At 55.0% G+C, this 26,691-nt stretch overlaps 2 protein-coding genes and 1 long non-coding RNA gene across 10 annotated transcripts; 2 read left to right on the top strand and 1 right to left on the bottom strand.

Annotated features, from left to right (window-relative positions):
• Positions 1-1,896: 1,896 nt before the first annotated feature.
• PRCD (photoreceptor disc component) lies at positions 1,897-18,479 on the bottom strand. Of its 3 annotated transcripts, none has more exons than XM_017535853.2 (5): positions 13,897-15,758; positions 13,561-13,629; positions 11,515-11,590; positions 11,022-11,112; positions 1,897-2,366 (listed from the first exon to the last, which is right to left on the bottom strand). In XM_017535853.2, the coding sequence occupies exons 1-3, from the start codon at positions 13,968-13,970 to the stop codon at positions 11,569-11,571; spliced, it is 165 nt and encodes a 54-aa protein (XP_017391342.1). In that variant the 5' UTR covers positions 13,971-15,758; the 3' UTR covers positions 1,897-2,366; positions 11,022-11,112; positions 11,515-11,568. The 3 variants fall into 3 exon arrangements, with proteins under 3 accessions (XP_017391342.1, XP_017391341.1, XP_037597003.1); XM_017535852.2 differs by having other exon boundaries at positions 11,511-11,590; positions 13,897-15,756; XM_037741075.1 differs by lacking the exons at positions 1,897-2,366; positions 11,515-11,590; positions 13,897-15,758 and adding exons at positions 4,703-5,978; positions 18,243-18,479.
• On the top strand, positions 2,340-13,175 carry LOC108309474. Of its 2 annotated transcripts, XR_005201439.1 has the most exons (4): positions 2,340-2,470; positions 2,916-4,166; positions 8,214-8,275; positions 12,536-13,175. It is a non-coding gene; the product is annotated as an uncharacterized LOC108309474 (long non-coding RNA). The 2 variants fall into 2 exon arrangements; XR_001827345.2 differs by lacking the exon at positions 2,340-2,470 and having other exon boundaries at positions 2,739-4,166.
• CYGB (cytoglobin) lies at positions 15,843-26,691 on the top strand. Of its 5 annotated transcripts, XR_005201437.1 has the most exons (7): positions 16,640-16,697; positions 22,047-22,228; positions 22,411-22,642; positions 22,958-23,121; positions 24,059-25,154; positions 25,229-25,360; positions 25,450-26,691. XR_005201437.1 is itself a non-coding variant. In XM_017535848.2 (4 exons), exons 1-4 carry the CDS (start codon positions 16,555-16,557, stop codon positions 25,481-25,483), a joined length of 573 nt encoding a protein of 190 aa, XP_017391337.1. In that variant the 5' UTR covers positions 15,843-16,554; the 3' UTR covers positions 25,484-26,691. The 5 variants fall into 5 exon arrangements, 1 of the variants encoding a protein (XP_017391337.1); XR_005201435.1 differs by lacking the exon at positions 22,047-22,228 and having other exon boundaries at positions 15,843-16,697; positions 25,237-25,360; XR_005201434.1 differs by lacking the exon at positions 22,047-22,228 and having other exon boundaries at positions 15,843-16,697.

Here is a 26,691-nt window from a genome sequence, read left to right as displayed (position 1 = left end):
AGGTGGTAATATGTTGCAGATACGTATCTTCAAATCATCACCTTTGCTTATGTTTACCTCCTTTCATTTGGGTGTAAGCTCTTCAAGGGCAGAAGTCTCTTTTTATTTTTATTTATTTATTTGTTTTTGAGATGGAGTCTCGCTCTCTAGCCCTGGCTGGAATGCAGTGGTGCTGTCTCAGCTCACTGCAAACCTCCGCCTCCTGGGTTCAACCAATTCTTCAGCCTCCCAAGTAGCTGGGATTACAGGCACGCATCACCATGCCCGGCGATTTTTTGTATTTTTAGTAGAGATGGGGTTTCACCATGTTGGCCAGACTGGTCTCAAACCCCTGACCTCGTGATCTGCCTGCTTGGGCCTCCCAAAGTGCTAGGATTAGAGGCTTAACCACTCTGCCCAGCCAAGTAGCCATTCTTTTATTCCATTGCTTTTCTAATAAACTTGCTTTCACTTTATGGACTCACCCCAAATTATTTCTTGCTCAAGATCCAAGAACCCTCTTTTGGGGTCTGGATCAGGACCCCTCCCTGGTAACTGTCACTGCCCCCATTTCACAGATAAAGAAACGGAAGCACTGGGAAATTTGGTAACTTGCCCAAATTCACATAACCTGTAACTGGCAGGGTCAGGATTTGCTCCCAGCCTGTAGAATTCATGCTTTTACTAGTAATGAATAAGGTGATCTTAGTATAAGGACTTTTATTTTGGAAGAGGAAGAGAGAAGGAAGAAGATTTTCATGTGTTTGTAGGGGTGGTTGGGAACAAAATCAGAAACGAGGTTGAAAGGAGGAACGACGAGCACCTGCTCTGCCACTGGAGCCACTCTGTGGCAGGAAGAGTGGGGAGGGGAGGCTGCAGGGCTGATGTGTGGAAGACGGAGGCTCCGGGCTCTAGCGGGGCCACATTGGGCCAAGATGCCACCCAGTGTATGGTGAGGGCCATTCTTCACATTCTTCACTCTGCCACGGGCCACCAAGTCACTTTCATACCTGACTGGACACCACTTCCCCAGCAGTAGGCTCGTGGCGGATGGGGATGCTAGGGCAGCCGGGCAGTGACCAGGAGGCTGGAGTGAAATACAGTGAAAGGCCTCATACCTGAGCACACATGAAGTAACTGCACAGCCAACCCAGAAATAACTGGGGAAACTTCAGAGAAAGCATCAGAATTCCTGAATGAGCCGGCAAGGGCTGAGCTGTTGAGACTGAAGTGTTGATGTTACTGTGATGTCATTTGCACTCATTGCTGGTGAGAGCTAGGACATCTGAGTTTTACCTACCGTAGAATTATTATAGAGCCATTATACAAGGCTAGTGCAGACCCCTGTTTATTGACATGGAAAGAGTCACAGTCTAGTAACCCTTTACAAGCACGAAGGCGAAGTCCCAAGTGCTGTTCAGGGACACAGGCTCTGAGTGCAAAGGGAAAATCTGGTCAGCAGGCCCACTGTGTTGAGGCAGTCACTGACAGGGTTGAAGACATGGTGTCTGAAACCCACAGTAATAGAAAACAGAGTCTTTAGGCTGGTCGCAGTGGCACATGCCCATAATCCCAACACTTTGGTTAGCCAAAGCAGGAGGATCGCTTGAGCCCAGGAGTTCAAGACCAGCCTGAGCAACATAGGGAGATCCCCATCTCTATAAAAAATTTTTAAAAAATAAAACAGCCAGGTGTCGTAGCACATGCCTGTAGTCCCAGCTGGACAGGAGGCTGAGGTGGGAGGATCGGGAGATTGAGGCTGTGCAGTGAGCCATGACAAGCCTCTCTTTTTTGAGACAAAGTCTTTCTCTGTCACCCTTGCTCCGTCACCTTGAGCAAGGGTGACAGAGCAAGACCTTGTCTCAAAAAAAGAAAAAAACCCTAAAAATAAAGCAAACAGTCTTTAGAATATTGAGATTATTTCTCAACCCAGAACAGAATCCTTAATTTTGTTAATAAGAACACAGAAGAAGGTAGGTAGTATCCCAAGCAGCTGACTGCTTACATCTGAACAGTGGGCAGCAGCAATATCAAGGAAGCACATGTGTATGGCAGGCACTGTTAGTGGCCAGTCTCTTCCTCCAGCTGATGAGCCTACGCTCTCTTCAGCTGCTGGGCGAGGGTCTGCTTCAGCAGGAGCAAGCCCCTCCCTAGCCCCAGGGGCAGACCTTGATTCATCTGTACCAGATAGGGTGAGTCTATTCCCTTTGCTGGACATTGTTTTGGGAAAGGGTCTGCAATGCAATTCTGGCCAAGTTTAGGAAGGCTTTCCTGCTTTTAAAAACAACAGCCTCTCTTCTGGCTTAGGGACACCGTGAAGAAGTGATGCTGGGCCTGCTGGAGCCGTCTTGCATGTGTGAGGCTTCCGTTAAGCAGGAGCCGAAGGACTGCGATGGCAGAGTAGAGAGAAGAAAGAACATGAGTCCTCAGTGTTCGGAAACCCCAGTCTCAACACCCCCACAATTCAGACCTTGTTTTGATTCAGAGACAGGTTTGTACAGATATATATATGTACTATATATATATTTTTTTGAGACAGAGGTTTGCTTTTGTCTCCCAGGTTGGAATGCAGTGGCATGATCTCAGCTCACTGCAACCTCCACCTCCTGGGTTCATGTGATTCTTCTGCCTCAGCCTAGTAGCTGGGATTACAGGTGTGCACCACCATGCCCAGCTAATTTTTGTATATTTAGTAGAGAAAGGGGTTTGGTTATCTTGGCCAGGCTGGTCTCGAGCTCCTGACCTCAGGTAATCCACCCACCTCAGCCTCCCAAAGTGCTGGGATCACAAGCATGAGCCACCATGCCGGGCTGCATTTTCATATTCTTAAATGCAGGATGTGTCTTACAAGCAATGGCATCTCAGTTTGAGTGAATTACAAAATGTGAGATTTTGAAAAGAAATTAAGTCATTTTAATTTGGGTGTTCTGTTTCAGTCAAATCATCCTAAATGATATCTTTTAAAAATAATTCTTCCCGGAAGAATGGATCATGGCAGAAGACAGAAGATGAGCTCGTGTGCAAGCTTCCTTTCTGAAATAATAGCAGCTGTGTGTACGAAGCGTTTACTCCGCGCCAGGTACCCTCCAAACACATTTTATTCACTGTCTCATCTGATTCTCATGACAGCCCTGCCATTATCCCCCCCACCCACCCATTTTGCAGCTGAGGAAGCCAAGGTACAGAAACGTTAAAGGAATTCACAGGTGAAGGCATTGAGACCTGAACTCAATCCAGCCTAAAAACCCATGGTCTCAGCCACCATGCCCTGTTTCCTACAAAAATTACACTATGACAGTGGAACGTTTTTGCTTAACTCCAGAGATTTTAATTCATCCCCCTAGAAAGCCCGTCATGAAAACGTAGAGGATTTTTTTCCTGAGAGTTCTTGGGACCGTGAAACAGGGTCACAGATCCTACTCAGATATCTGGGATCATGCAGATGACCAGGCAGATGGAAGAAAAGTAAAAATATAAAAATAAAACATAAAACTGGGATCACTGCATTAAGTTTAACTTAGCTTTAACTTTCTGGAGGAGGAGAAACATAACATAGACCCTATGCATTGAGAATAGATGACCTTGGAGTTGTGGATTATCTGTGCCCGCCAGCAGAGTCCGGGAAGAAAAGCAACGCATTTGACATCCCTGCTTGGAAGAGTCACTGCCTCTAGATTATCACTCAAAAATTGATTTTTAAAAAATAAAAATAAATGCATTTGGAGACGATATAATGTTCCATGGATCTCTTCTGTCATTTCCTGGACACGTCTCTCCATGCCCAGAAACCTCTGCCTTCTCACAGCTGTTGCATAACCTTTAGCTTGTGATGGTGTTTATTCCTTTTGCCTTGAAAGTCCCTTCCTTGCATCTTCTTCCCTGCTCAGCAGATTCCAGCTGGTACTTAAGTACCTCCTCTGCGAAGTCTTGACTGAGATGCTGCAACAATTTCCGAGCTGTTTCCTCGTGGTACCTTTCTGCTGACAGGTGGATTAGCACATTTTCTGCAATCCAGGATGACCTGAAGGAAAATCCCAGCTCTACTGATTCTAGCTGAGTAACCTTGGCAAAGGTCACCTCACTTCTGAGTCTCATTTTCTCATCGGAGGAGGAGGAAGAGGAGCCAAACCTCACTGGAGGTCGTTAAGTCAGTGCTTCAGAGCACTTAGCACAGTGCCTGGTGCAAGGTAAGCACTTGATAAATGGGAGTTTATGTTATTTCAACATACTTTGAACACTCATCCCACTCTTATGATTATTTGTATGTCTGGCTTTTCTGCTAGATGGTGAGCAAAACAAGTATCAGTCTTCATTCTAAGTCTCTGTGTCATCTTTATTCTGGTGTAATTTACACACAATGCAGTGTAACCATTTACAATGTATGGTTCAGTAGTCCAGGAAGTGTATACACCCATGTAACCACAATCCCAGTTAAGATTTAGAACACTTTTGTCACCAAAAAATCACCTTCTTAGGCAGGGCTGGTGGCTCATGCCCGTAATCCCAGCACTATGGGAGGCCGAGGCAGGTGGATCACCTGAGGTCAGGAGTTTGAGACCAACCTGGCCAACATGGCAAAACCCTGTCTCTACTAAAAAGACAAAAAATTAGCCAGGTATGGTTGCGGGTGCCTGTAATCCCAGCTACTTGGGAGGCTGAGGCAGGAGAATCACTCGAACTCAGGAGGCAGAAGTTGCAGTGAGCCGAGATTGCGCCATGGCACTCCAGCCTGGGTGACAGGAGTGAAACTCTGTCTAAAAAAAAAAAAAAAAAAAAAACTTCTTAGCCTTGTAGTCAACCCCCATATCTAACCCTGGTCCCAGTCAACCACAGATGCCTCTGTCACTGCCACGCTGGTTTCCCAGGTGGTTGTAACACTTCATCAGTCTCCAGCAGTATATGATATATGACAAGGTCACATCTTGGACAGTACTTACTATGGTCAGCCTTCAGCTTCAATCCCTCTGGTGGGCATGCAGTGGTATCTCATTGGGCTTTTGATTTGCATATTGAACATCTGTCTTTCCCAAAATGCTGGGATTACAGGTGTGAGCCGCTGTGCCTGGCCACATGTTGAACGTCTTTTGATGTATTTGCTGTATGTATGATTTTGTTGTAGTGTATATTAAAACCTTTCCCCACTGTTTTATTGGGCTGTCTTATTATCGAACTGTAAAAGGTCTTTAAGTATCCTGGATACAAGTCCTCTCTCAGAGTTTTGTTTGGCAAATATTTACTCCCAGTCTTTCCAAGAGCAGAGGTTTCATTTTGATGAAGTCCAATGCACTGATTTTTCTTTTCTGGTTAGTGCTTTTTGTATCCTGTTGAAAGGACCTTTCTTTCTCCATTGGATTACCTTTGCTGCATCTGTTTTTGGATTCCGTTGATCTGTGTGTGTGTCCTGAAGAATCGCACACTGTCTCGACCTCTGATTGTCTCCTCACCGTAGCAAAGCCGCTATGATCCACTTAGGTTTTCCTCCCTAAACCGTAGTCAGGGACCTGGTTCCAGGCAGTCGTGGGGTCAGTGTCCTGTGTGCTGCCTGTTGTCAAGTGTCTGTTTCCTATATTTTGCCCAGTTTTCTGGTTGTTAAGTGGCAGAAGGTCTTAATCCGCTTCTGGATCCACAGGGCCTGGCACACAGCACCTCCAGACACAGTTCATTATAGTCGCTTTCAATTGGGAAAGTCGGTGGAGCCCCCAGAGAGCTTCTGGTCCATCCCCTTCATTTTACGAAACAGTCATTTTCCGGAGGAGATCATTAGTCCTTCGCATCCTCACCCCAGCCCGCTGGGGCTTGACGAATGTTTATCAAATGGGGAAACCAAGGTCCAGAGAACAAAAGGTCACAGGGACAGGCAGGATTGGTCTGGCAGAAGTAGGCCACCTAAGCTGGGGCCTTCCTATAGGACCAACCGGCAGGGCAGAGTCTCTCTTTCCTCGCGGTGTCAATCCTGACAGCTGACACAGGGTTTGTACATTGCAGGTTCCCAGAGCATGCTTGTTAAATAAATGACCAAATGAACACATTATTTTAACGCTTAGTTAAAAATGGCTTCTGCCTCTGTATATATTAAGTATATGTGTGTCTGTGTGTATGTATATGTCTGTGTGTGTCTGTGTGTCCGTGTGTGCATATATGTGTGTATGTGTATCTGTATGTGTGTATGTCTATGTATATATGTCTGTGTATATGTCTGTGTGTGTGTGAAAGTGTGTATGTGTATGTGTAAGTGTGTGCATATGGGTGTATGTGTATGTATGTGTTTGTGTAGGTGTGTATGTGTATCTGTGATTATGTGTGTGTATCTGTGTCTGTGTGAATGTGTGTGTATGTTATGTGTCTGCGTATGTGGATGTCTGAATGTGTATGTGTGTGTGAATGTGTGTGTGTATGTATGTGACTGTATGTATATGTGTATGTCTGTGTATATGTGTGAACGTGTGTGTGAATTGTCTGTGTGTGAATGTGTGTGTATATCTGTGTGTGTGTGTGTATATCTGTGTGTGTGTGTTGACATAGGGACAGGATTGGCCTCTCCTACCCAGGCTCATAGGCTGAGTCTGTCAGCAAATCTTTTTGGTTTTAATTTTCTCGGCCCCTGCAGTTGTAATCCCCACTAGGGGGCACATGTGTCCCGCAGAGAGGGTCTGTGCTCCTTGGGCACGAGGACTGGCTGCCACCTGTCAGCGGATCCCCCTCAAAGCAACCTCCTTGGTCTTCATGTCCTGCACCCTCCCCCTGCAAAACCAAATCAAGACAGCCTTCCTCGCCAGGCTCCCCCTTCTCCAGCTGGGCTTCTGGCTGCAGTCCTCTCCTCTCCCCAGGGCCCTGCCCCGGGCTGAAGGAGGCAACAGTGGCAGTGGCAGTGACGGTAGGTGGTGACCTCGCTATCTGTCATCCCTGCGAGGGGCCACCACCTCCTCCCTGAGGAAGACTGAGGAGTCCTAGCGGAGCAGCTCTCCTCTCATGTTGCCTGGCAGGCAAGAACCAGCCTCTCAGAGCCCAGCGTCTGGTGTGCCCTTGAATGTGAGTTCCTGAAGACAGAACAGTGGCAATGACCCTGGCTGACACCAGCCCACCTGCAAAGGCAGGCTGGGCAGGACCACAGCTCCATTCCTTGTGCCTTGTAGATGGGTCACAACTAGAATTCCCTCACGGCCCCCAACTCTAGACTCGGGCCCCCTCTATCCCAAGCTTTGGCATCAGATTTCCAAGGCTTAGGTCCTGGCTTCACTGCCAGCTACGAGTGACCTTGAGCAAGTTCTGTGAACTTCACTTTCCTTGTTGGATGAATGATAACAGTTCCTGCCGCATAAAATACAGCAGTTGGCGCAGTGCCTTGCACATAGTAAGCGCCCAATGCATGCTAGTGGTTATTCATCATATGGTTAGTATCACTATCATTAACATAAGCTTCCGTGCAAACCACTTTGCTGTTCTTCTGAGATTCATAAAGAAACGATTTTCCTACCAAAATCTGTATTAGGGTTAAAAAAAAAAAAAAGAAGAAAAGAAGCATGATTTTCCTCTAACTTTAGCTCTAGGTCTTGGGCTTCTTCCTAACAGTGAGGCCCCCTGCAGAGGGGCTACGGGAGCCTGAGGAACAGCAGGGTTCACTCTTCTGCCATTGTGCCTGTCTCAGAGTGGGCACCATGCCCTACCCATCTAGTCTTGGCTCAGCACCTCTGCTGTTTGCCCTTGCCCAGGACTGTCTGCACACACACACAACCGCACACTTGGGGTGGGTGGGTACTCCCCAAGGTGACATCTACACCCCAGGGTGACAGTGGACAGCAGCAGCTGCTGTGGCTACTTCCCTCGCTCCCACCTCACCCTGCCGCCTCATTAGTTCCCTGGTCATGCTCCAGTCTCCAGGAGAGACTGGCAGCCACCCTGAGCCTCAGTCACAGGAGCAGCACCTCCCTGCTCCTGGCTGCTGCCCTCAGCCACCCTGCAGCTCCCAGCAGCCTTTCCCCGTCACTCAGGCTCCCCCAGCAGAGAGATTAGCATTGACACAGAGGAAGCCACCACATCAGGGCCGCGCCTCCCGTCTTGTCAAGGAGCTGAGGTTCATTCCGGAAGCAGAGCCAGTTGCGGTGGCAGTGTCCATGCCAAGACCACCACTGGGGGTTGGGACAGGGTTTTGGGCACAGGCAGTGACAGTCTTCGGCATACTGGGTGCTTCCCCAGCCCAGCAATGCCGCCTTCTGCCATGCTCTAATCTGTTGCAGAACTGCTGGCTGCCCAGCTCTGTGTTTGTGGAGAAGCGGCAGGAGGACCACAGAGTGAGGAGGTGAGGAACTCTAGCCGTCCTGAATCTACCACTGTTCAGTAATTTACGGTTCAAACCTAACTGTGCCAGCTCACATATACGGGACAGTTACCCAACGTGCTAAGCTGTTCCATGCATTATCTAATCAACCCTTCCAACAACTCTTAAGAGATAGAGAGCACCACGATCTCCATCCTACAGCTAAGGAAACTGAGGCACAGAGGTGTTCAGAAACCTACCCAGGCCACAGGTAGGATGCACTGGTGGAACAAGGTTCAAACCCAGGAGCTCTGACTCTGGATGCCCTCCTATTGGACTCTGTTGTTTCACAGTAGCCAGCACCCTGGACCAGAAGGGACCCCACCCTTTGCCTCAGCTCCACCTCTCTAGTTACCCTTTACGTACCCTCTCCTAAGCCCCTGAGAACTCCTGCTCCCATTCCCAAGCAGTGGCTCCTTGCAAGGAAACGGGAGGAGAAAGGACCTAGCCTCCATGGGTACAGTGTCCTAGTCAGGATTTAAGCCATTGCTCCACTTGAAGGTCCACCGTAGCCCTGAGCTTCACACCAACCCCTGTGATGGGAGCCAGTGGGCCAAGGAAGGGGTGCCTGGGTCCCGGGAGCTTTCTACGGGGAGCTCTAGGCTGAGAGAGGCAACTTTCTGCAGCAGGAGCTGCAAATGTGCAGATTGCGCAGAGAACCCAGGGTGGGAGAGGCCCCGAGAATAAGAGGCGAGCGTGGGCTGGGTGTGCGGGGAAGGTGTAAACACAATCTGCTCCCACCAAAGCCAGCCTGCTCCCTGGGGGAGAGAGCCCCCCCACCAGCCCACATGGCACTCCAGCTGCCCAGGCAACCTCCAAGCCCAGGCAACCACAGCCCTGCCGCCAGCCAGCAGCCCCTTCCTCTCTCTTTCCTGCCCTTCATCTAGATGGGGTCCCTGGAGCAGCGGGCACCTCCTCGCAGGTTCTTGGAACAGTGCTGTGGAGGGGCGCTGCCTTGGGGAAGTGCTTCTGGGCCGTAAGCCAGCCCCATGACCTTGGCCTGACAGTTCCTCAGACCAGTGGAAGAAGATAGGCAACTTGGAAATGGCAGCAAGGATGAGGTGAGAGGAACGTGGCAAATAGATGAGAGAATAAATGCAGACAGGATCAGGGAACACAGACTGGGTCCCCGGAACAGTGCCCTCTGGCCCTCAGCCTGACAGGCCTGTCACCAGGAAGGCCAGTGCTTCTCAGGAGAGAGACAGGCTGACAGGAGCTGAGACAGGCGGTCACAGGCTCACGGCCTGGGTCAGGTTGGCACTCTGGCTTTGCCCCTGCGGGCTCCTTCCCTAGTGTGACTTTCCCCCTGCCTCCTCCCTGCCCTACTTTGAGAGGCTCCCACAGAACTGCCTTCGCACACACCCCAGCCAGGCTCCCCGAGGAACCAGCAGCCCCTTCCCAGCGGGGTGCGCCTCCTCCCCCACCCTGAGCGCCTCCCCAGTGGTTCCCTCTCCTCTGCAGCATCCCTCACCCTTTCCCTTCCTTCCCTTCAGAGGCGGAGCAGCGGCAGCTGAGGTGCTGCTGTCTAGAGAACTCCTCCGTCTCCTGCTGCCTGAAAGTCAAGGGCAGGGGCCAGCCAGGCGGAGACATCGCCACGGGCTGGCAGAGGGAGCTGGCTGGGGAGGAGAGACTCGTGTGCACGGAGGCACGGGGGGCTTTTGAAGACTAATAGCTGTGAGACGTCGAGAGCAGCTGCCTGCAGGGTCTGCGCCTGAATCTGGGAGTAGAAGCGGAAATCTGCTTTTATCTCTGTGCAGGATCGCAGGATTGCAAATCGAGAAATGGCAGAGCAGCTGGGGGCAAAGGAGGCAGCCGCGGGGACTGAGCATCAGCAAATTGACAAAAACAAGTGTCAGGCTTTTTCCTTCCCACACGCTACTGCCCATTTGGAACACACGCGCCCGAGCACACATGCAGAAAACACATTGGGAGGACAAGCTGTCAGTTGCTCCCATCCAGCTGCAGGCAGACATGTCACAGATCCAACTGGCATTTCTTATTGATAATTTCAGCAGAGCAGCCAGTGACAGGAGGAGCTCTGGGGAATGGGGAAAAGCAAGTGCCACAGAAGCGAGTGCCACTGTGGCAAACTGACATCAGCACCTCGGACCACAAGCGGAGGCTTCACAGAACAGCTCTTGGGCTGACAGGCAGTGGCTGGGCCGGCAATCCGCCCCCCACCCCTGCAAACTGTGCTGGGTTCCAGGGGGAGGCTGTCTGCCTTGGTGGGTAGGAGCGTGGGCTCTGCAGCTCCAGTGTGAGCCTGGGAGCCTCCATGTACTAGCTAGGTGATGCTGGGCAAATGATTTAACCTCTCTCTGTGTTTCCTCATTTAGAAATTGTGGATAATAACATTACCAGGCTCTGTGGGTGACTGAGGATTAAATTACAGAATGAATGGAAGCCCTTGCTTAGTAAACATGAGCCATCAGCCGTCCCTTGCTTCTGGGGTCTCCTCACTCCTTACTTATTCCTGCCTCTTGCCTGGGCTGCTGGCTGCCCCGGAATTAGCCTGGAGGACCCAGCAAGTCCCTCACCCTGGGCTTTCTCAGACTCAGCAGTTCCTCAAAGGAGCCCCAGGAACACAGAGGGAAGGGAGCCCATCTGAAAGCAGCGAGCCCCTCTGCTGTTTCTGCCAGGCCCGGCCAGCTCCTGCTCAGGAGCCCATAGCCAGGGCCTGGGGGAAGGGGAGACTGGCAGGTCCTGGGCTGAAAGTGGGGGTACCTACCCTTTAGTGCTGCTTTCCCCCATTCTCCCTCTTGCTGCTGCCCCGGCTCCCACAGCATCCTCCTGGACTAGGGGACGAACCAGGACCTGAGCTGAAACAGAAAATCAGAACAGATCAGCATTTCTCCCACGCCTGGGGATGGGACTTGCATTTCAGGGTGGATGTTGCAGAGCACCGCCTCTCCCTTGGATGTCCTCCGACACTGCCCTTGTGCCCCAGCATAACCACCACGCCATCCCCAAGCCTAGAAAATGTGGTCAAACCACACGTGGTTCTCTGCAAACTAACTCTTGCTCCGTGGCCCGGAACACAACAGGCTTAAGGTAGCAGCCAGAGACACGAGTCCATTCACCTACTTTGAACCTCCATCAATGACTGCAAGGGCTGAACACTGCCTGCTATACTCCTACAGGGCCAGGCCTTGTCTATTTCTTCCTCCCTGTCCCCAGCCCTGCCCTCTGTCCTCCCCAGGTCCCAGCCCTGCCCTACCTGCCTGGGCCAGCTGATCCCAGTCTCTGGGCCTGAGCCCACCTGCAGAGGTGAGGCTTTACTTCAGAGGTTCTTCCTCCCTAAACAGAGGAAAGCACTGGGGTCAGGACTGGAGGACATGACGTTAACATGTTCCTCACTCTCCTCTTCCTCCTTCTCCCATCCCTATCGATTCACCCCAATATTGAGGGGCAGGAGCACCTAAGAAATCAGTTGGCATTTAGGACAGTGTGACTGGAGAGCAGAAATGTCATTCCCACTGCCAGCCCTCCACAGCAGCCACCATCAGCAGGTGGCTCCTCGATGTCAGACCAATTTTTCCAGTTAACTGGGTCCCAAGGAGTTAATAGGCAATTGCTTCCTTCTGGCTAAGTCACGCCAGGCCTGGCCAGATGGTCCTCAGATTTGGCCTTTTCTCTCCCGCCAGGAGGTCCAGGCCCATTTCATGTAGAAGAGGCACTGCCTGGAAGTCAGGGCCCTGAACATCTCACATTTGCCATGAATGAGATCGATGATCGGGAGCAAGTCACCTGAATCTCCCTGTCCCTCAGTTTCCTCAACAGCTAACCAAAGATTAAAAACACATGTCCTGCCAGTCCTCTGGGTATTGAGACTTCTGAGTGAGCTAATGTATAAGAAACCTCTGGAGAAAACTAAAGCACAGGTCCCGGGTAGAACAAGACAGCTGCTAGCATTTATGGTACAATCATTCTGCACCCTCACCAGGACCTCACAACCACTGTTATCAACCCTAGTTTACATAAAAATAAACTGATTGCGTAAATGGCCCCACAGTCTTTCCATTAGTAAGAGGGAAGCCAGGATTTAAATTCTCCCTGCCCAACTCCAGACCCAGGCTCAACAGTGAGGACCACTCAGCATTTGAAGGCCTCCTGTGGGGGGAGGCCCAGGGGTGGTCATTTGGTCATTTTATCCGATTTAACTAATGATACTAATCAGGCACTGTTATGATGATCCCAGCCCCCCTACCCAGTGTCACAGAAATGCTTCTGTTTCCTGTACAGGCCCACGGCTTCCCGGCGGTCCTTCTGATCATCAGAATCTCAGGACTCAGAATCCCAGGACTCAGACGACAGGAGACAGGAAGACTGAGGTTCTCTCGGTTGCCAGTGTCCACATATCAAAGGGACTCATTGCTGGCAAGTCCCCACTCAGAGACATGGATGGTCACAGGACCCGCCACCTGCGTCCACCCCTTGTGGAGACACCCTCCTGCCAGCAGGCCCTGACCCGGGGATATAATAGGATCTTTTTTACTCTTTGTTTCACTGGGAGCAAAAAAGTCCCTCTTCAGACGGGTCTCCCATGCTAGGTGAGTCCATAGGCACAAAAGGAACCCCTCGTGCACGGGAACTTAATAAAGATTTGCTGATGTTTCCCTGTATTTCGTTGGGATAGGCGCCCCTGTCATCGAACGACAGTGGTCACCCAGGGAAGGAAAAGTCTGGAAGTTCCCCCAACTTCACCCCCTAAAGACCACATGGCTTCAGCCTAGGGAAGAGTTAACTTTCTGGCCACTGGAGACAGCGTCCTGCCCGCAGGGGCGGCCCAGCCAATGGCACTCAATGCTGATGATGTCATGCTCCTCCCGCGCCTTCTATTGGGGACTGGACAGCGAATCCTGCAGGAGGCTCGGGCAGCTGAGCCGAGGCGGGGCGGGGGCAGAGGAGGAGGAGGGGGAAGGGCAAGGAAAGGCGAGCAAAGCCGCACAGAGCTGCCCCTGCCTCATCCCTCCCTCCACTCCCCTGCGTCTCCCGACAGAAGGTGCCCGGGGGGACCGCCCCGTACTGGAGATGAGAGGCACAGCAGCTTTGGTCCAGAGGAGCGGCTGGGGACTCCCATTCCCAACTGCAGAAAACAGACATCCGGCCTGCCCACCAGGCGGACGGGGAGCAGGGTGCCTAGGGCAAGCGCCGGGATACGGTGCCCCACAGGCGCGCACACAGACACACACGTGCACCCCCAACCAGGCACAGCCACAACATCCTTGGCAGCACCCTCCCTCTCCCAGCCCAGATTCCAGCCTTACCTGCGTGAGGCCTGAGGGTCTGCGTCCACGCTGCTGGCCCTAACTGCCCCATCCACGTCGCTGGGCTCTCTGTGGGAGGCAAGAGTAGGCAGGAAGAGCTATGACCGTGCCCAGCCCCTCCCTGCCCCTCCACAGGTCCCAGCCCCATTGGGCTATGGCACTGGAGGCTGCAACTAGAGCTTTTGACGCTCTAAGTGTCCCCTGCTCTGAGACTGAGCTCTCAAGGGTTCCTTGAAAATGCCCTCCCAGCTCCCCTGAAGGTCCAGGCTTGGTGGCAGCCCAGCTCCATGGGTCCTCCCCCACCAACCCCCAGCCATAGACCAGTCAGTTTCTCACGGTTGGACTCGGTTGGCAAATCGGCGGCGCCAGAGCATGGCCAGGGTGCTGAGCAGGAAAAGTGTGGTGCACATGGCGCAGCTGCCCCATCCCCTCCCAGACCAAGTCCACAGAAGGCCACAGGCGAGGAGCCAAAATGGCCCCGGCCCGCTCTCAGGAGCCACTGCCGTCTGTCCTGCGGTTCCTGCTGGGGATGGATTAGGAGGCTCAAGCTGATTAGTGGGTCAGCAGCCCTGACCTTGGGAGGACTGATTAAGCTCGCTGGGCCCCAGTTCTCCCCTCCAGCTGTAGGGTCAAGGTGTGCACCGTGGCATTGGGCACATATTCGGAGTGTCTATCTCAGAGACTGGGCCTTGCTTACAAGGAGCTGCCAGTCTAGACAAATGTGCTGTCAAGTACAATGGCTGCAGGAGAGTGACCCAGGAGTGATTCAAGGCACCTCCAGGGCACTTTCAGAGTTGCAGGCCTCAAGGCAAGGTTCAAAGAGGAGCGACGGCATCTAAATTTGCAGTGCGCAAGGAGGATGAGCCCTCAGACAGAACACGCTGCCGAGGCTACTGACATGAAATCATGGAGCATCTGCCGGTAACTGCAAGGTGAGTAGAGGTGAAGCAATGATGTCACCATAGAAAGATCAGGAGAGGAGGAAGAACAGGGAAGAATATTCGATAATGAAGCCAGAGAAACAGGGGAGACTCAACAGTGAAGGGCTGGCACAGTTTACCCTCTGGACAATCCTCTCCAAACTTTTCTGATTACACACCCTCTTCGGTAAAAGGCGGAATTCAAGTGCGCACTCACAAAATAGATAGGTGCACCCACTTACAAATTATATGCTAGATCATGAAACAGATACATTCCTACACCATAAGGCTGCATTGAATTTGCAAAGGATGAGCTGAAAAGAAATAGCGGATTTCTCCTACTTTCTTTCCACATCCCAAGGGGACCTGTTGGGCAGCCACTTGGTCGCAGCAACTTTGAGAAACTGTTCAGTGTGTGTGGAGTGTGCCATGGAACCAGCCATGACCACACTGAGACGTGGGTCTGGGAGTAATGTGAGAACCTGAGCCCACCCACTCCTCTCCAGCCCTCCAAAACCTCCAAGGAGGCATTAGATTTTCCTTCACTCAACAAGGGGGGGGGGCAGTGTCAGAGTCACTGCCCCCGGGTCCCCCAGGCACTGGAACCCTGAGCTCCCAGGAAGGGCCCAGCCTGCAGCTGAGGCTTGCCTGGGCGAGTTCTCCCTGCCTCCCCAGGACCTTACAGTCGAATTTTAAGAATAAATACATGAACCACACACAGCAGAAGCCCAGAGCCAACCCTTGGCAATGCTTGGGCAATGGGACACCAAGTCTTGAGCAAGGACAAGGGTCATGGGGAGCCTGAGTGACATCTCTTCCTGACACTGTCAGGCCCTGTCTGGCCTCAGGCTGTCCCCAGGACCCAGCAGCCGCTGAAGGGCGGGCACCATGGTACTCTCCCCCTACCTCTGGCCCAACTCACACCGCTCTGGACAGGGTCCACCAGGAGGAAGGATTTGTCTCCCCCAGCCCGGAATCAAGCCCTTGGTGGCAGCTGAGGTGTCCCCAGCGGCCTGCGCCTTCCTCAGGACTTCTTGACCGACAGGTCCTCTCTGCCCTATCCGGTGCCTCTCCGGACTTTTCTCCGCCACCAGCTGGGCCAGAATTCAGGGCAGCGCCTAGTTCTTGCCTGTCCTTGTCATTCGTAAACCACGGGGGACTTCTCGACGCCCCCGCCGCCACGCGCGTGCACCGAGGGCAACGGGGGTGCTGGGCGGAAGGAAAGGGGGCGCAGGCCTCTGGCGCCCGCGATCGGAAGTGCGCTCAAGTTCGGACAGCCGGGGCGGTGGGCGGGCAGGGGGACGAGCCCCATCTAATACCCCCACCCCAAGAGCCTGGCCGTCTGGAGCTGTGGGAGTGGCGCCGCGGTCCCCAGCGCCTGGCTCCGGGGAGAGGCCGGGGCTCCGGGAGCCCAGCGCGGTCCAGGGGCCCCCCACGGAAGGGCTAGCGGGCAGCCTCACCGCGAAAGCTCAGGAGTGTTGGACTTTGAGTCAGTTCCCCGCCGCGGGAAGGGTCTGCACGCGCACACCAGCGATGCTGCACGCTTTGGGAGCCGGGACCCAGCGCTCCCGGCCCGCGCCCGCCCCGGCGCACTCCTGTGCGGCCCGCGCCACCCAGCGCCGCGTGACCGCCCATTCCTCCCGGGACCCCCATAGCTCCGGCCACACCTACCCCAGCCCCGCCCCGCGGTGCAACTCCGCGGTGGCCTGCGGGTGGGCGGGCAGCAGTCGCGTCGCCCCCACCCCGCGCAGCCTTCACCTTGCCGGCATTGGCTCACCCACACGGGGCCCGGGGTTTGGAGCGGATTTGTTTTTTTAAACATTTTCCAGCAGACCACATCCCCGCCCCCCGCTGGCGGTCCCCCGCCCCCCGCACATATACCCTGCACACACGCACGCACACACACACACACACCCGGCGCGCACAGACACACGCTCCCTCCCTCCGCGCTCTACCCCTCGCCCGCCCGCCGCGCACGCAGCCGGCCCCGGCTCCCCGCGCCCCGCGCCCGGCGCCCCGCGCCCGGCCACCGCCGCAGCCGCCGAGCAAAGCCGGGCTGGGCTTGGAGCTGCTCATGGAGAAAGTGCCGGGGGAGATGGAGATCGAGCGCAGGGAGCGGAGCGAGGAGCTGTCCGAGGCGGAGAGGAAGGCGGTGCAGGCTACGTGGGCCCGGCTGTATGCCAACTGCGAGGACGTGGGGGTGGCCATCCTGGTGAGGTAGGTGTCGCCCGGCCCGGCCGGGCCCTGGGCAGGGAGGGCGGCAGCGGCTCCAGGCAGAGGCGGGTTGGGCCAGGGTCCGAGCTCCGGCGCCACCTCCCCAGCCGTGACTGGGGCCACTGGGGCCGGTACGAGGTCAGCGGGGCGGGCAGCGTGGGGCGCCTTGGGGTGAACGAAGCCTGGGCTGAGCTTTCCCTGGCTCCGGCGCGGGGCTCACCAGGAACTAGGAACAAGATTCGGGAGGGCACCTCGGTCCCCCTCCTTTTCCCGGCCTCGGAACTTCTCCCTTGGCCAGCGACCCCAGACACCCAGTCAAGCTGTCTGACACACACATTTTTCTGGCCTTTCAAAGGGAGTAGCAGGGGCTCCCCATTTTAGAGATGGGAAAACCGAGGCTGAGCCAAGTAAGGGGACAAAGAGGAGCAGACTCTTGTCTCAAGCTCAGCCGCTTGCTGGATTCAAAGCCTCTTGGAAGAACAGGGAGCAAAGCGCAGAGGTTGAGAAGGAAGAGAGCTGGGGCCAGTGTTCCCAGCTGCCCTCTTCCTGCTGGAGGTGCAGGTCAGCAGGAGCTCCTGGGGCAGGCACAGGTGAGTGGAGAAGCAAACAGTGCAGAAGCATACAGTCCCTGCTGAGTTTGAGGGTGACGGGAGAAGAGAGAAGCCTCAGGAGACAGGGCCTAACCCTAAAATCCCCCACCTCGGGAGGAAATGCAGTGGCTTGGGCTTAGGGGTTCATTCAGGCACCACACATCCCTGAGACAGCCACACACACAGACCGTCCCATTCACACACCTGCACAGAGCGTGCACACACCATTCTCGTCGAGGTGATGTGTCCAAGCCTCGAAAGCTAGTAACTGACTCGAGCTACAAATCCATGCTCTCTTCCCTCATGTGCTGGCCCCTGGGGGTGCAGGAAGAGAGGTTCCAGACCACGCTCACTCTCAATCCCCTGTTCTTGGCAGAGGAAAGAGTCAAATCTAGGACAGAGCAAGACAGCCTTGTCATGGGAAGATGGGTGAAGCCTCGCTCTGGAAGGACAGCTTTAGGGCCTCCCTGACTCCCAGGCCTCTTCTCTCTCCCAAGCCTGGGACCTACCAGCTCCACCATGATATGCCCTGATTCCAACTCCAAAGCAGATTTTGGAGGAAAAACAGCAGGAAGCACTTCTAAGGAGTAAGAGGAGCGTTCCTGAGGATGGGGCAGCTGTCTCAGCAGCACCCCAGGCCCAGAAACAGAGCCGAGAGCGGCAGGAAGCTAAGAGGGGCACTGGGATTCTGGAGCCTCAGACTCTCGGAACCGCAGATCCCCACACGTGCCGGCATCCACACAAGCACACAGCAGGCAGCAGAGCCGCAGACGTGCCAGACTGCATCCTCGGACGGGCTGGCCGCCGGGTGCCAGCACCCACAGCCCACCGGCCTCGTGTGTGTCTGGGCATGCACATGGGTCACCAGAGGAGATGAGCCAGGGTCCTCAGGACCTTGGAGGTTTTCTGTCCCAACCCCTGCCATGTGCCTGTGCAGATCCGTGGAGGAAGTGCTCACCATCAGCATCCCGGGGCACCACTGAACCTCCCCAGGAAGGGGACCAGGGTGGGGAAGATGCCAAGGAGAAATGAAGCACTGAGGGCAGGGCCATGTCTGGACAGTCCAAGCTTTCGACAAGGATTTCTTTTTCTCTCTCCACCCCTCTTCCGGTCTCCACTCCTGTCTCTTAGAGGGGCCTGGGCCTGGACTGCGGGAGATCATTACCAACGTGCTCAATTCCGTGCGGACTAGAGCCCAGCCCGGGCCACTCCCTGCCAGCCCAACCCCACGGGGCCTTGCTTTCCCTCTTCTCTCCTCCTGTCTCTGCCCAGGGCCTGGTCAGTAGGGGAAGAGGAGGAAAGGGAGACAAGGGCTCCTGAAGATCCCTCCTTAGATCCTGGGCCCATCAGTCTTTACACAGTGCTCTTTCTTCCCACACACAACACACACATCCTCAAGGTCAAGGGCCCAGCTGGAGCCCTCTGGCCAGCGCTCTCAACTGTGCCCTCTTCACTGTGCCAGGCCAGCGTGCTCAGCCCTAGTGAGCCTGCAGGACAAGGAGGAGATCACTGTACCTCCACAGCCCCAACCTGGAGAAGTTGCCACGTTGGTGGGGGTGGAGGAGGCATTGCTTTCAGAACCTGGGGCAGACCCCACACTTCCACTCCCTGCCAGGGAGACCGAGAGAGGGAACACCCACCTTCCCGCCTGGTTGTAACTCTGACACCTTCCTCCTCACACTCAGACAGGCCTATTTCAGGCTCTCTTGGAAGCCCAGATTCCTCTGGGAGCTGAGAAACTCCCCAGGGCTGGCTCTGGAGGCTCCTCCCTGGCAGCACAGGCTGAGACTGGGCGGGTCTCAGGTGGAAATGCCATGGAGCCAGGAGGCAGGAGCCATGCACGTGGGCCCCAAGGGCTGCAGAACCTTGGAGGGTCTGGGTGGGGGCTCCCTGAGACTGTCATTCCTCAGGGCCACAACCCAGTGGTGGGTGTTGAGGCAGGAGACACCTGGTTACCAGGCCACAGTCCCCTGGCACAGCCGTCTCTCCAGGCAGTATGGGGAAGCCGTCAAAGCAGGGCCCACCTGGGCCCCTTCCTGGCCCATCTACTCTGTTGGGCAATCTTGGACATCAATTTCTAATTCATAAGAGGGGGACTAAAACGGTGCCTATCTCAGGAGGGAAATGCAAGAATTCGTGAGATCATACAGTAAGTGCTCAATAAATGTTCCCTGTTGTTTCCTCATCAGTAAAATAGAGGTAACACCTGCTTAGCTGTGGCAATTAAATACAGTAACAGACCAGGCACCGTGGCTCATACCTGTAATCCCAGCAATTTGGAAGGCCAAGGCGGGCAGAACACCTGAGGTCAGAAGTTCAAGACCAGCCTGGCCAATATGGCGAAACCCTGTATCTAAAATACAAAATTTACCCGGGCCTGGTGGCGGGCACCTATAATCCCAGCTAATTCGGGAGGCTGAGACAGAAGAATCACTTGAACCTGGGAGGCAGAGCTTGTAGTAAACCAAGATCTCACCACCGCGCTCCAACCCAAGCAAAAAAAAGAGTGACATCCCATGAAAGAAAGAAAGGAAGAGAGAGAGAGAGAGAAAGAGGAAGGAAGGAAGGAAGGGAGAAAAAGAGAGAGACAGAAAGGGAGGAAGGAAAGGAAAAAGAGAGAGAGAAAAGAAAAAGAAAAGAGAGAAAGAAGGAAAGAGAAGGAGAGAGGAGGAAGGGGAGGAAGAGAAGGAAGGGCTTCAATAACATACGTGGAGATACTTTGCAAATTGTAAAACGCCAGGCAAATATATATCATTATTATTTTGAGTCAGGGTCTTGCTCTGTCACCCAAGCTGGAGTGCAGTGGGACAATCATGGCTCACTGCAGCCACCAATCCTGTGCTCATGTGATCGGATTTTCCTGCTGCAGCCTCCCAAATAGCTAGGACTACAGACACACCACCACACCAAGCCAATTTTTTTCTTTTTTTCTGGAGACAGGATCTCACTGTGTTGCCCAGGCTGGTCACGAACTCCTGGCCTCAACTGATCTTCCTGCCTTGGCCTCTCAAAGTTCTGGGATTACAGGCATGAGCCACCACACCCAGCCTTTGATTATTATTATTAATTATTATCATTATTTCTTTTGATTCAGGGTCTCACTCTGTCACCCAGGCTGGAGTGCAGGGGCGTAATCTTGGCTCCCTGCAGACTTGACCTCCTGGGTTCAAGTGATCCTTCCACTTCAGCCTCCTGAGTAGCTGGAACCACAGGCGTGTGCCACCTCACCTGGCTGTTTTTGTATTTGAAGAGACAGGGTTTGCCACATTGTCCAGGCTGGTCTCAAATGCCTGTGCTCAGGCCATCGCCTGCCTTGGCCTCGTAAAGTGTTAGGATTACAGGCGTGAGCCACCGTGCCCGGCCATATCATTATTTTTTATTGCAGTTGTAAAACCTCCAATGTCTGAGATGCTCATTTAAGTCCAAATTGGGTTTTTCACATTGGTCCCTCATTACAGTGCTTCTCCAGAAAATTCAGTGTATCTTTAGACCCACTGCCTCACGTGTCCTCACCCGTGTATCCATGAAGCAGTGAGCAGGGGCTCTCCTCTCGCCTTTCTGCAGACATGAGCTTGTGAGGGGGTTTGCCTAAGGTCACAGTTAGCCTCTGAGAGGGGCCCTCCTGGGTTTCCACGCAGACTGTGCGCTGGTCACTGTGCAAATTTCCCCTGCCAACAGCAGCTCCACCATCAGTAGGGCTGACCCGGCCAGATGCCCTCTCTGCACCTGTTCCAGCCCTCACATCTGAGACTCGACTCCTGGCCAAAGGGCTGCTTCTACAAATTATCAGCTCTCTCTGATCACAAAGGGGACACACAAAGGGGCGGAACAATCTGGAAGAACAGGTCCAGGACACTCCATGCACTTTTGGGGATTCACTTAAGTTACGTAAGTTCTGACTGTGTCGGTGCCTATGTCTCACTTGATATCCGGCCCCCACAGGGAGAGGAGGTGCAAAAGTCATTGTCGACCAGGCACAGTTGGTGCATGCCTATAATCCCAGCAATTTGGGAGGCTGAGGTCAGGAGTTCAAGACCAGCCTAGCCAACATGTTGAAACCCCGTCTCTACTAAAAATACAAAAAATTAGCCAGCCGGGCATGGTGACAGGCACCTGTAGTCCCAGCTACTCAGGAGGCTGAAGCAGGAGAATCACTTAAACTTGGGAGGCAGAGGTTGCAGTGAGCCAAGATTGCACCACTGCACTCTAACCTGGATGACAGAGTGAGACTCAACCTCACACACACACACACACACACACACACACACACACACACACACAAGACATTGTCATTTTCCACACTGCAGGACCCCAGCTAGGGCAGGGGGTCAGGGTGCATGAGAGCCTTGGGATCCAGTCTGACAGGCTGGAAGGGGGTCAGCGAAGGCCACCTGAGTGGTGCCAATGGCCTTGGGGGCAAAGCATTTGCACTGGGCCAGCCTGCTCCAGGTAAGGCATGCCTAACACTGAAAATGGGTCATAAAAAGGAAAGGGGCCTCCTGAGGAACGTTTTCTCAACAGTAAATAGAGCCGCTGGGCCGGGAGAGGGATGACGTGAATATCGGGGGGAATGTGAACATAAGTTTGAAGAAGTGGGTGGGGGACAGTTCAGAAGAAGCTGGGAGTGCCTGGAAAAGGAGTTTCACTTTGGCAGACAATAGGGAGCCGTTGAATGTTTTTGAGCATGGACATGACTTCATGAAAGCAGTATTTTAGGAGAATCGGAACCATTTCAGACCAACTGGAGAGGATTTAATTTCAGGTTAACTATGATTCCGGAGCCTGAGCTCTTACCCTCTCGGCTGTGACTAGAGCAGGCCTTGAAGGGGGTGTAGCGTTTGGGAAGGAAGCAAGAAGTGAGGAAGACAGAGGCCTGGGAGAGGAAGCCACCAGCCTGTGCAAGCCTGGCAAATGGATGTGGCTGGATTGGGTAGGGGGCCCCAGGCGAGCCGGCTTGGCCGAGCGAGGAGGTTCTGTGCTGAGCTCTATGGACGGTAGCGAAAACAGTAATGGTGCAGGGGTGGGGAGGTCTGGGGGTGGCTTCCTCAGCTCCCACTATCCTGGCCGCTTCAGGGTGGGCCCAAGGATGCCCCAGCTTCAGCGTCCACCCCTGTTCCTCTTGCCAGGTTCTTTGTGAACTTCCCCTCGGCCAAGCAGTACTTCAGCCAGTTCAAGCACATGGAGGATCCCCTGGAGATGGAGCGGAGCCCCCAGCTGCGGAAGCATGCCTGCCGGGTCATGGGGGCCCTCAACACTGTGGTGGAGAACCTGCATGACCCCGACAAGGTGTCCTCTGTGCTTGCCCTAGTGGGGAAGGCCCACGCCCTCAAACACAAGGTGGAGCCGGTGTACTTTAAGGTATGCACCCAGCTCTGCTGCAGAGCCCCCACGCCCATTCCTCACGGCCACCCGCAGCTCGCAGGCTCCGGGAGGGCTTCCTGGGGCAGCAGAGGTGACCCCCGGAGTGGCTGCGAGAGGGAGGGGCAGTGCTGGCAGCAGGATGGAGGGGCTAGGTCCAGGGCAGCCTTTGTCCTGACAGCACTGGGTTCCCAAAGCTGCCAGGCCGTGGCGTTAGGAACCATCCCCTTGGCCACACATGGAATGGAGGGGCTTGGGGGTTAACGGACTCAGGGCGCCCCCATGTTCACTCTCCCTTCCTCCCTTTGCCCCCAGATCCTCTCTGGGGTCATTCTGGAGGTGATCGCCGAGGAATTTGCCAATGACTTCCCACCTGAGACGCAGAGAGCCTGGGCCAAGCTGCGTGGCCTCATCTACAGCCACGTGACCGCTGCCTACAAGGAAGTGGGCTGGGTGCAGCAGGTCCCCAACGCCACCACGTGAGGAGGCGGGCGAGGGTGGGCTGGGCAGCCTCCCTGCCATGTCCTCTCCTGTCCCCAAGGTCTCCCATCTCTCCTGGGGCCCTGGGGCTGACCGCCTGGGAGGGAAAACCTGAGGCAGGCCAAGCCTGGGGTCTGACATGGAAGAACAGGCATCATAGGAACAGGCCTTCAAGACGGCTCCCCTGTGACTTGAAGCTGCGCCGAACCGTGAGCCCTGAGCAGAAGTCCTTCCGAGCCTTCCCCTTCCCTAGAGCCAGGGAGTGCTGAGAGCATCCAATGCCACAGCTGGCCAGGCAGAGAGGCGCCAGAGGCTCCTGGCGGAAGGTCCGTCCGATCATCAGGCTCAGAAGCGGCCCAGGCCAGCCTAGCCACTTCCTCCCTGGGTGCCAGTCACAAGGGGATGTTTTTTCATCTCCTGCTGACCAGTGCTGCGATCTGCCCTCTGCCTCAACAGGGCTAGAGCCAGAAGGATCACGAGGACATGTACACACCCACATGCCCAAGCCCACGAGGGAGCTACATGGGTGTCACTCACACGCACGCTCACAGGGGGATGTTTACTTCCAGGCTGACCTGGAGGCTGGCCTTCCAGTCCTGGGCCCGGGAGGTGGCTCAAGGAGGGTGGCCGGCCTCCGTGACTCCTGCTGACTCTGAGCGTGAGGGGAGGGCTAGCCCCCAGACACGGCGGCTGGGAACACTCAGCCTCCCTGGGCCCCCAAGGGGAGGCTTACTCTGGGAGCTGAATGGAGATGCAGAGGCAGGGCTGGAGTAGGAAGGAGCAAGAGGAGCAGAGGCGGGAAGGGGAAGCAGAGGTCAGCCAGCAGCCCGGGACACGCGTGGTGGAGAAACATTCCCAGCAGTTTCCCATGGAAAAGGCGGTGTCTCCCGCCGGGCTCTACATGGGTCCCCAAGCTGCCGGCCCTCCTGCTCACAGGCGCAGCTCCTGGAGAAGGTCCCCTGAGGGCAGCTGGGGACGTCAGGCCTCCTGCCCTTCCTGCTGCTGACCACACTGGCCCGGGGCTGGCTCCTGCACCCCTCCCCCTTCTCCCGTCAGCAGCACCCCAAGAGAATGGAGTCCTCGGGAACTGCTGGCCACAGCCGAGCCAACTCCAGATGTGCACAGCTGGGCCCTGGCCTGCCTGAAACCCGGAGTCAATGGGAAACAAGCAGATGTTGGCCCACCAGAGGAGGGCACTGGCAGAGAGTGGAGAGCTGGGGTTGCCCCCTCGCCCCCCACCAGCTGTCACTCAGAGGGTCCAGGGAAGAGACAGGGGAAAAGGGGGAGAGGCGACGGGGTTTGCCCTCCCACCCCTCTCCCCAGGCAGGCTCTGCTGCCAAAGATGAGCTTGTTTACAGCCAGGACACAAGACTTCCTGCTTCCAGAGAAACGGGCTTTTTTACAAGGGCTAAGAGGGACTGGAAAGAGAGCTGGCTGGGCGAGAGCCCCAGTGAATCAGAAACACATGGCCCGGCTCCCCACACGCTGCCCACCCTGCCCTCCCCACCCTGCCCCGGGACCTCCATCTCCAAACCCCACACATTAGGAAAGTGCCGAAGTCTCCTCCTTCTCCCTCTTCTGCTCCTTGTGGACTAAATGGAGATGGGCTACCGTGGACACTGGCACCCCACGGGGCTTAGCGCCCAGCAGTCAAGTGCTGGGGTTGTCCCCTCACCCCTTTACATCCTCTAGCCCACTCCTAGGGCCCCTGGCCTGGGCCTGTAGAGCCTCCCTGCTGCCAGGGTCCCCATGGGCTTGAGGGCAGGACAGAGTTACAGGGCAGAGTCCTAGAAGGCCCTTGCCCAACTTCTCTTATCAGGAAGGCAGGAGTGGGCCAGGCGCCACTGTTTATTGAGCCGTCTCTGCTTCAGGGTGTGTGCCTTTGCGTGGGCGGGCGGGGGTGTATGCATGATTGCAGCGGGGGCTGCGTGAACCAAGAATACGAGAATACACGTGGTGGCCCCAGGAGGGACGAGAGAGGCCGGACAGAACTCGCCATGCTTCAGAATTAATGGAAAAAGAGCTCACGTTGGTATGGTGCTTTGCAGTTTGTGAAACATTTTTTTGCTCAGTTTATGCACAAGACAGACATTATTCACGTTTTAGAGAAAAAGATCCAGAGTTCCCATGGGCCAGCAGACTTGCCTGAGATCACAGCAGGTTCGGAGCAGGACACAGAATGGAACTTGGCTCTCACGGTTGCTTTCAACCACACTGTGCTGGGTCTCCTGGCAGGAAGTGAGCCTCGCCAGCCCCAGGTCCCTTTCCCCCCAGGGTCCTTCCTGCCTCTGGTAACCTATATCCTTCCCTTCCTATCTCGTCCACAGCCCACCGGCCACACTGCCCTCTTCGGGGCCGTAGGACCCCTCCCTCCACCCCCCTCCCTGGCAGCACCTTGAGCAGAAGGCCGAGTTCTGAAGACCCTCCTTGACAACCAAGGAAGCTGGAGGAATCCCTGACTCGACTTCCCCGAAGGAGGCCTCTGCGGCGGCCACAGCCCCCCCGGAGCTGCTGGGAGGCAGCGCTGGCTGCCTGGATGCTGACCCCAGCGTGGCGGGCGGGTGGGGGACCCTTCCTCCTCGCAGAGCGGGGCCCACTCTTAGCTTTTCTACTCACTGTTAGAGAGAGACCTAGCTGTGTGGCTGGCGGGGCTCAGGACAGGTCTAGGAGTCCCTTGGGGAATAAACCAGCCCCGTTTCTATCAGCCCAGCCGGCACACAAGTCTCCATATCACCATCTAGAGTATCACGCACACATCTACCATATATACAGATATATTCTATATATGAGCTATATATAAATATATATATACATATATATACACACGTACATATCTAGAATGTGTATCTGCGGGGCCCAGAAGCCTCGGTTCTGCCCACCTGTGAGTGGGGCAGGGAGGAGTTCCTGTTGCGCAGAGAACAGTGTTCTGGCAGAAAGGAAGTCCCACGGCGGCGCAGAGGACCTGGGCCTGGAGGGGCAGGGCTGGGGCAACCCGGCTTGGCAGCAAAGTCCAGCCCCTTCTCAGACCAGCTCCCCACATTCCTGCATTCCACTTCCAGGCAGAAAGGAAGGGGCTCCCCCCACTCCCCCAGAGGAACTGACTCACCAATTGCCCGAGAATGGGTTGGCGCATTCTGGACGGGCTGACCGCACTGGGGGAGGGGCCTCAGTCCAGAAACTTGGACCGCCAGCTCCACCTGCCTTGGCCACCAGAGCAGCCCCAGGGGATCCGGGCTGCTGGGCAGCAGGTCGGTGGGACCACATCCCTGGGTCTCATCCTCAGTTCTGAGGGCCGAGGGCCTTCCCCACCCCATCCTCCTCCTGGCCAGTGGTCGGCCCTGTCTATTTATCTGTGTCAGCCTTGTCGGGGGAGGGGGACCCCCCCAAGTGTGCCCCTTGGTCACATGTATTGTCTTCAAGGATGTTTTGCTGCTGTGGCTACTATGCCTGTGTCCCCTCCTGTCCCATCTTCAGGCTGTCATCTGTGTAACTGCCTGTCTTCCTTTTCTAGTTTCTGATGTTTGTAACCAGACCCAGCTGTGTCATTAAACAGACCTGTTCTTGCTGTA

Source organism: Cebus imitator, unplaced genomic scaffold (assembly GCF_001604975.1).
Source record: "Cebus imitator isolate Cc_AM_T3 unplaced genomic scaffold, Cebus_imitator-1.0 Scaffold93, whole genome shotgun sequence".
Classification (NCBI taxonomy): Eukaryota; Metazoa; Chordata; class Mammalia; order Primates; family Cebidae; genus Cebus; species Cebus imitator.
The sequence above is the reverse complement of the archived record's forward strand: the minus strand, read 5'-3'. Positions and strand labels throughout refer to the sequence as shown.

What these genes read in the sequence shown, in the direction of transcription:
- CYGB (XM_017535848.2), top strand. Translation starts at nt 16,555, where the DNA reads ATGGAGAAAGTGCCGGGGGAGATGGAGATCGAGCGCAGGGAGCGGAGC. An exon ending in TGGAGCCGGTGTACTTTAAG is followed by an intron (nt 22,643 to 22,957) that starts GTATGCACCCAG and finishes CTTTGCCCCCAG; the next exon opens with ATCCTCTCTGGGGTCATTCT. An exon ending in CAGGTCCCCAACGCCACCAC is followed by an intron (nt 23,122 to 25,449) that starts GTGAGGAGGCGG and finishes TCTCGTCCACAG; the next exon opens with CCCACCGGCCACACTGCCCT.
- PRCD (XM_037741075.1), bottom strand. Translation starts at nt 18,336, where the DNA reads ATGGCCCTGCCCTCAGTGCTTCATTTCTCCTTGGCATCTTCCCCACCC. An exon ending in GGTGCCCCGGGATGCTGATG is followed by an intron (nt 13,630 to 18,242) that starts GTGAGCACTTCC and finishes TGCCTCCCACAG; the next exon opens with AGAGCCCAGCGACGTGGATG. An exon ending in GACCCTCAGGCCTCACGCAG is followed by an intron (nt 11,113 to 13,560) that starts GTAAGGCTGGAA and finishes TTTCTGTTTCAG; the next exon opens with CTCAGGTCCTGGTTCGTCCC.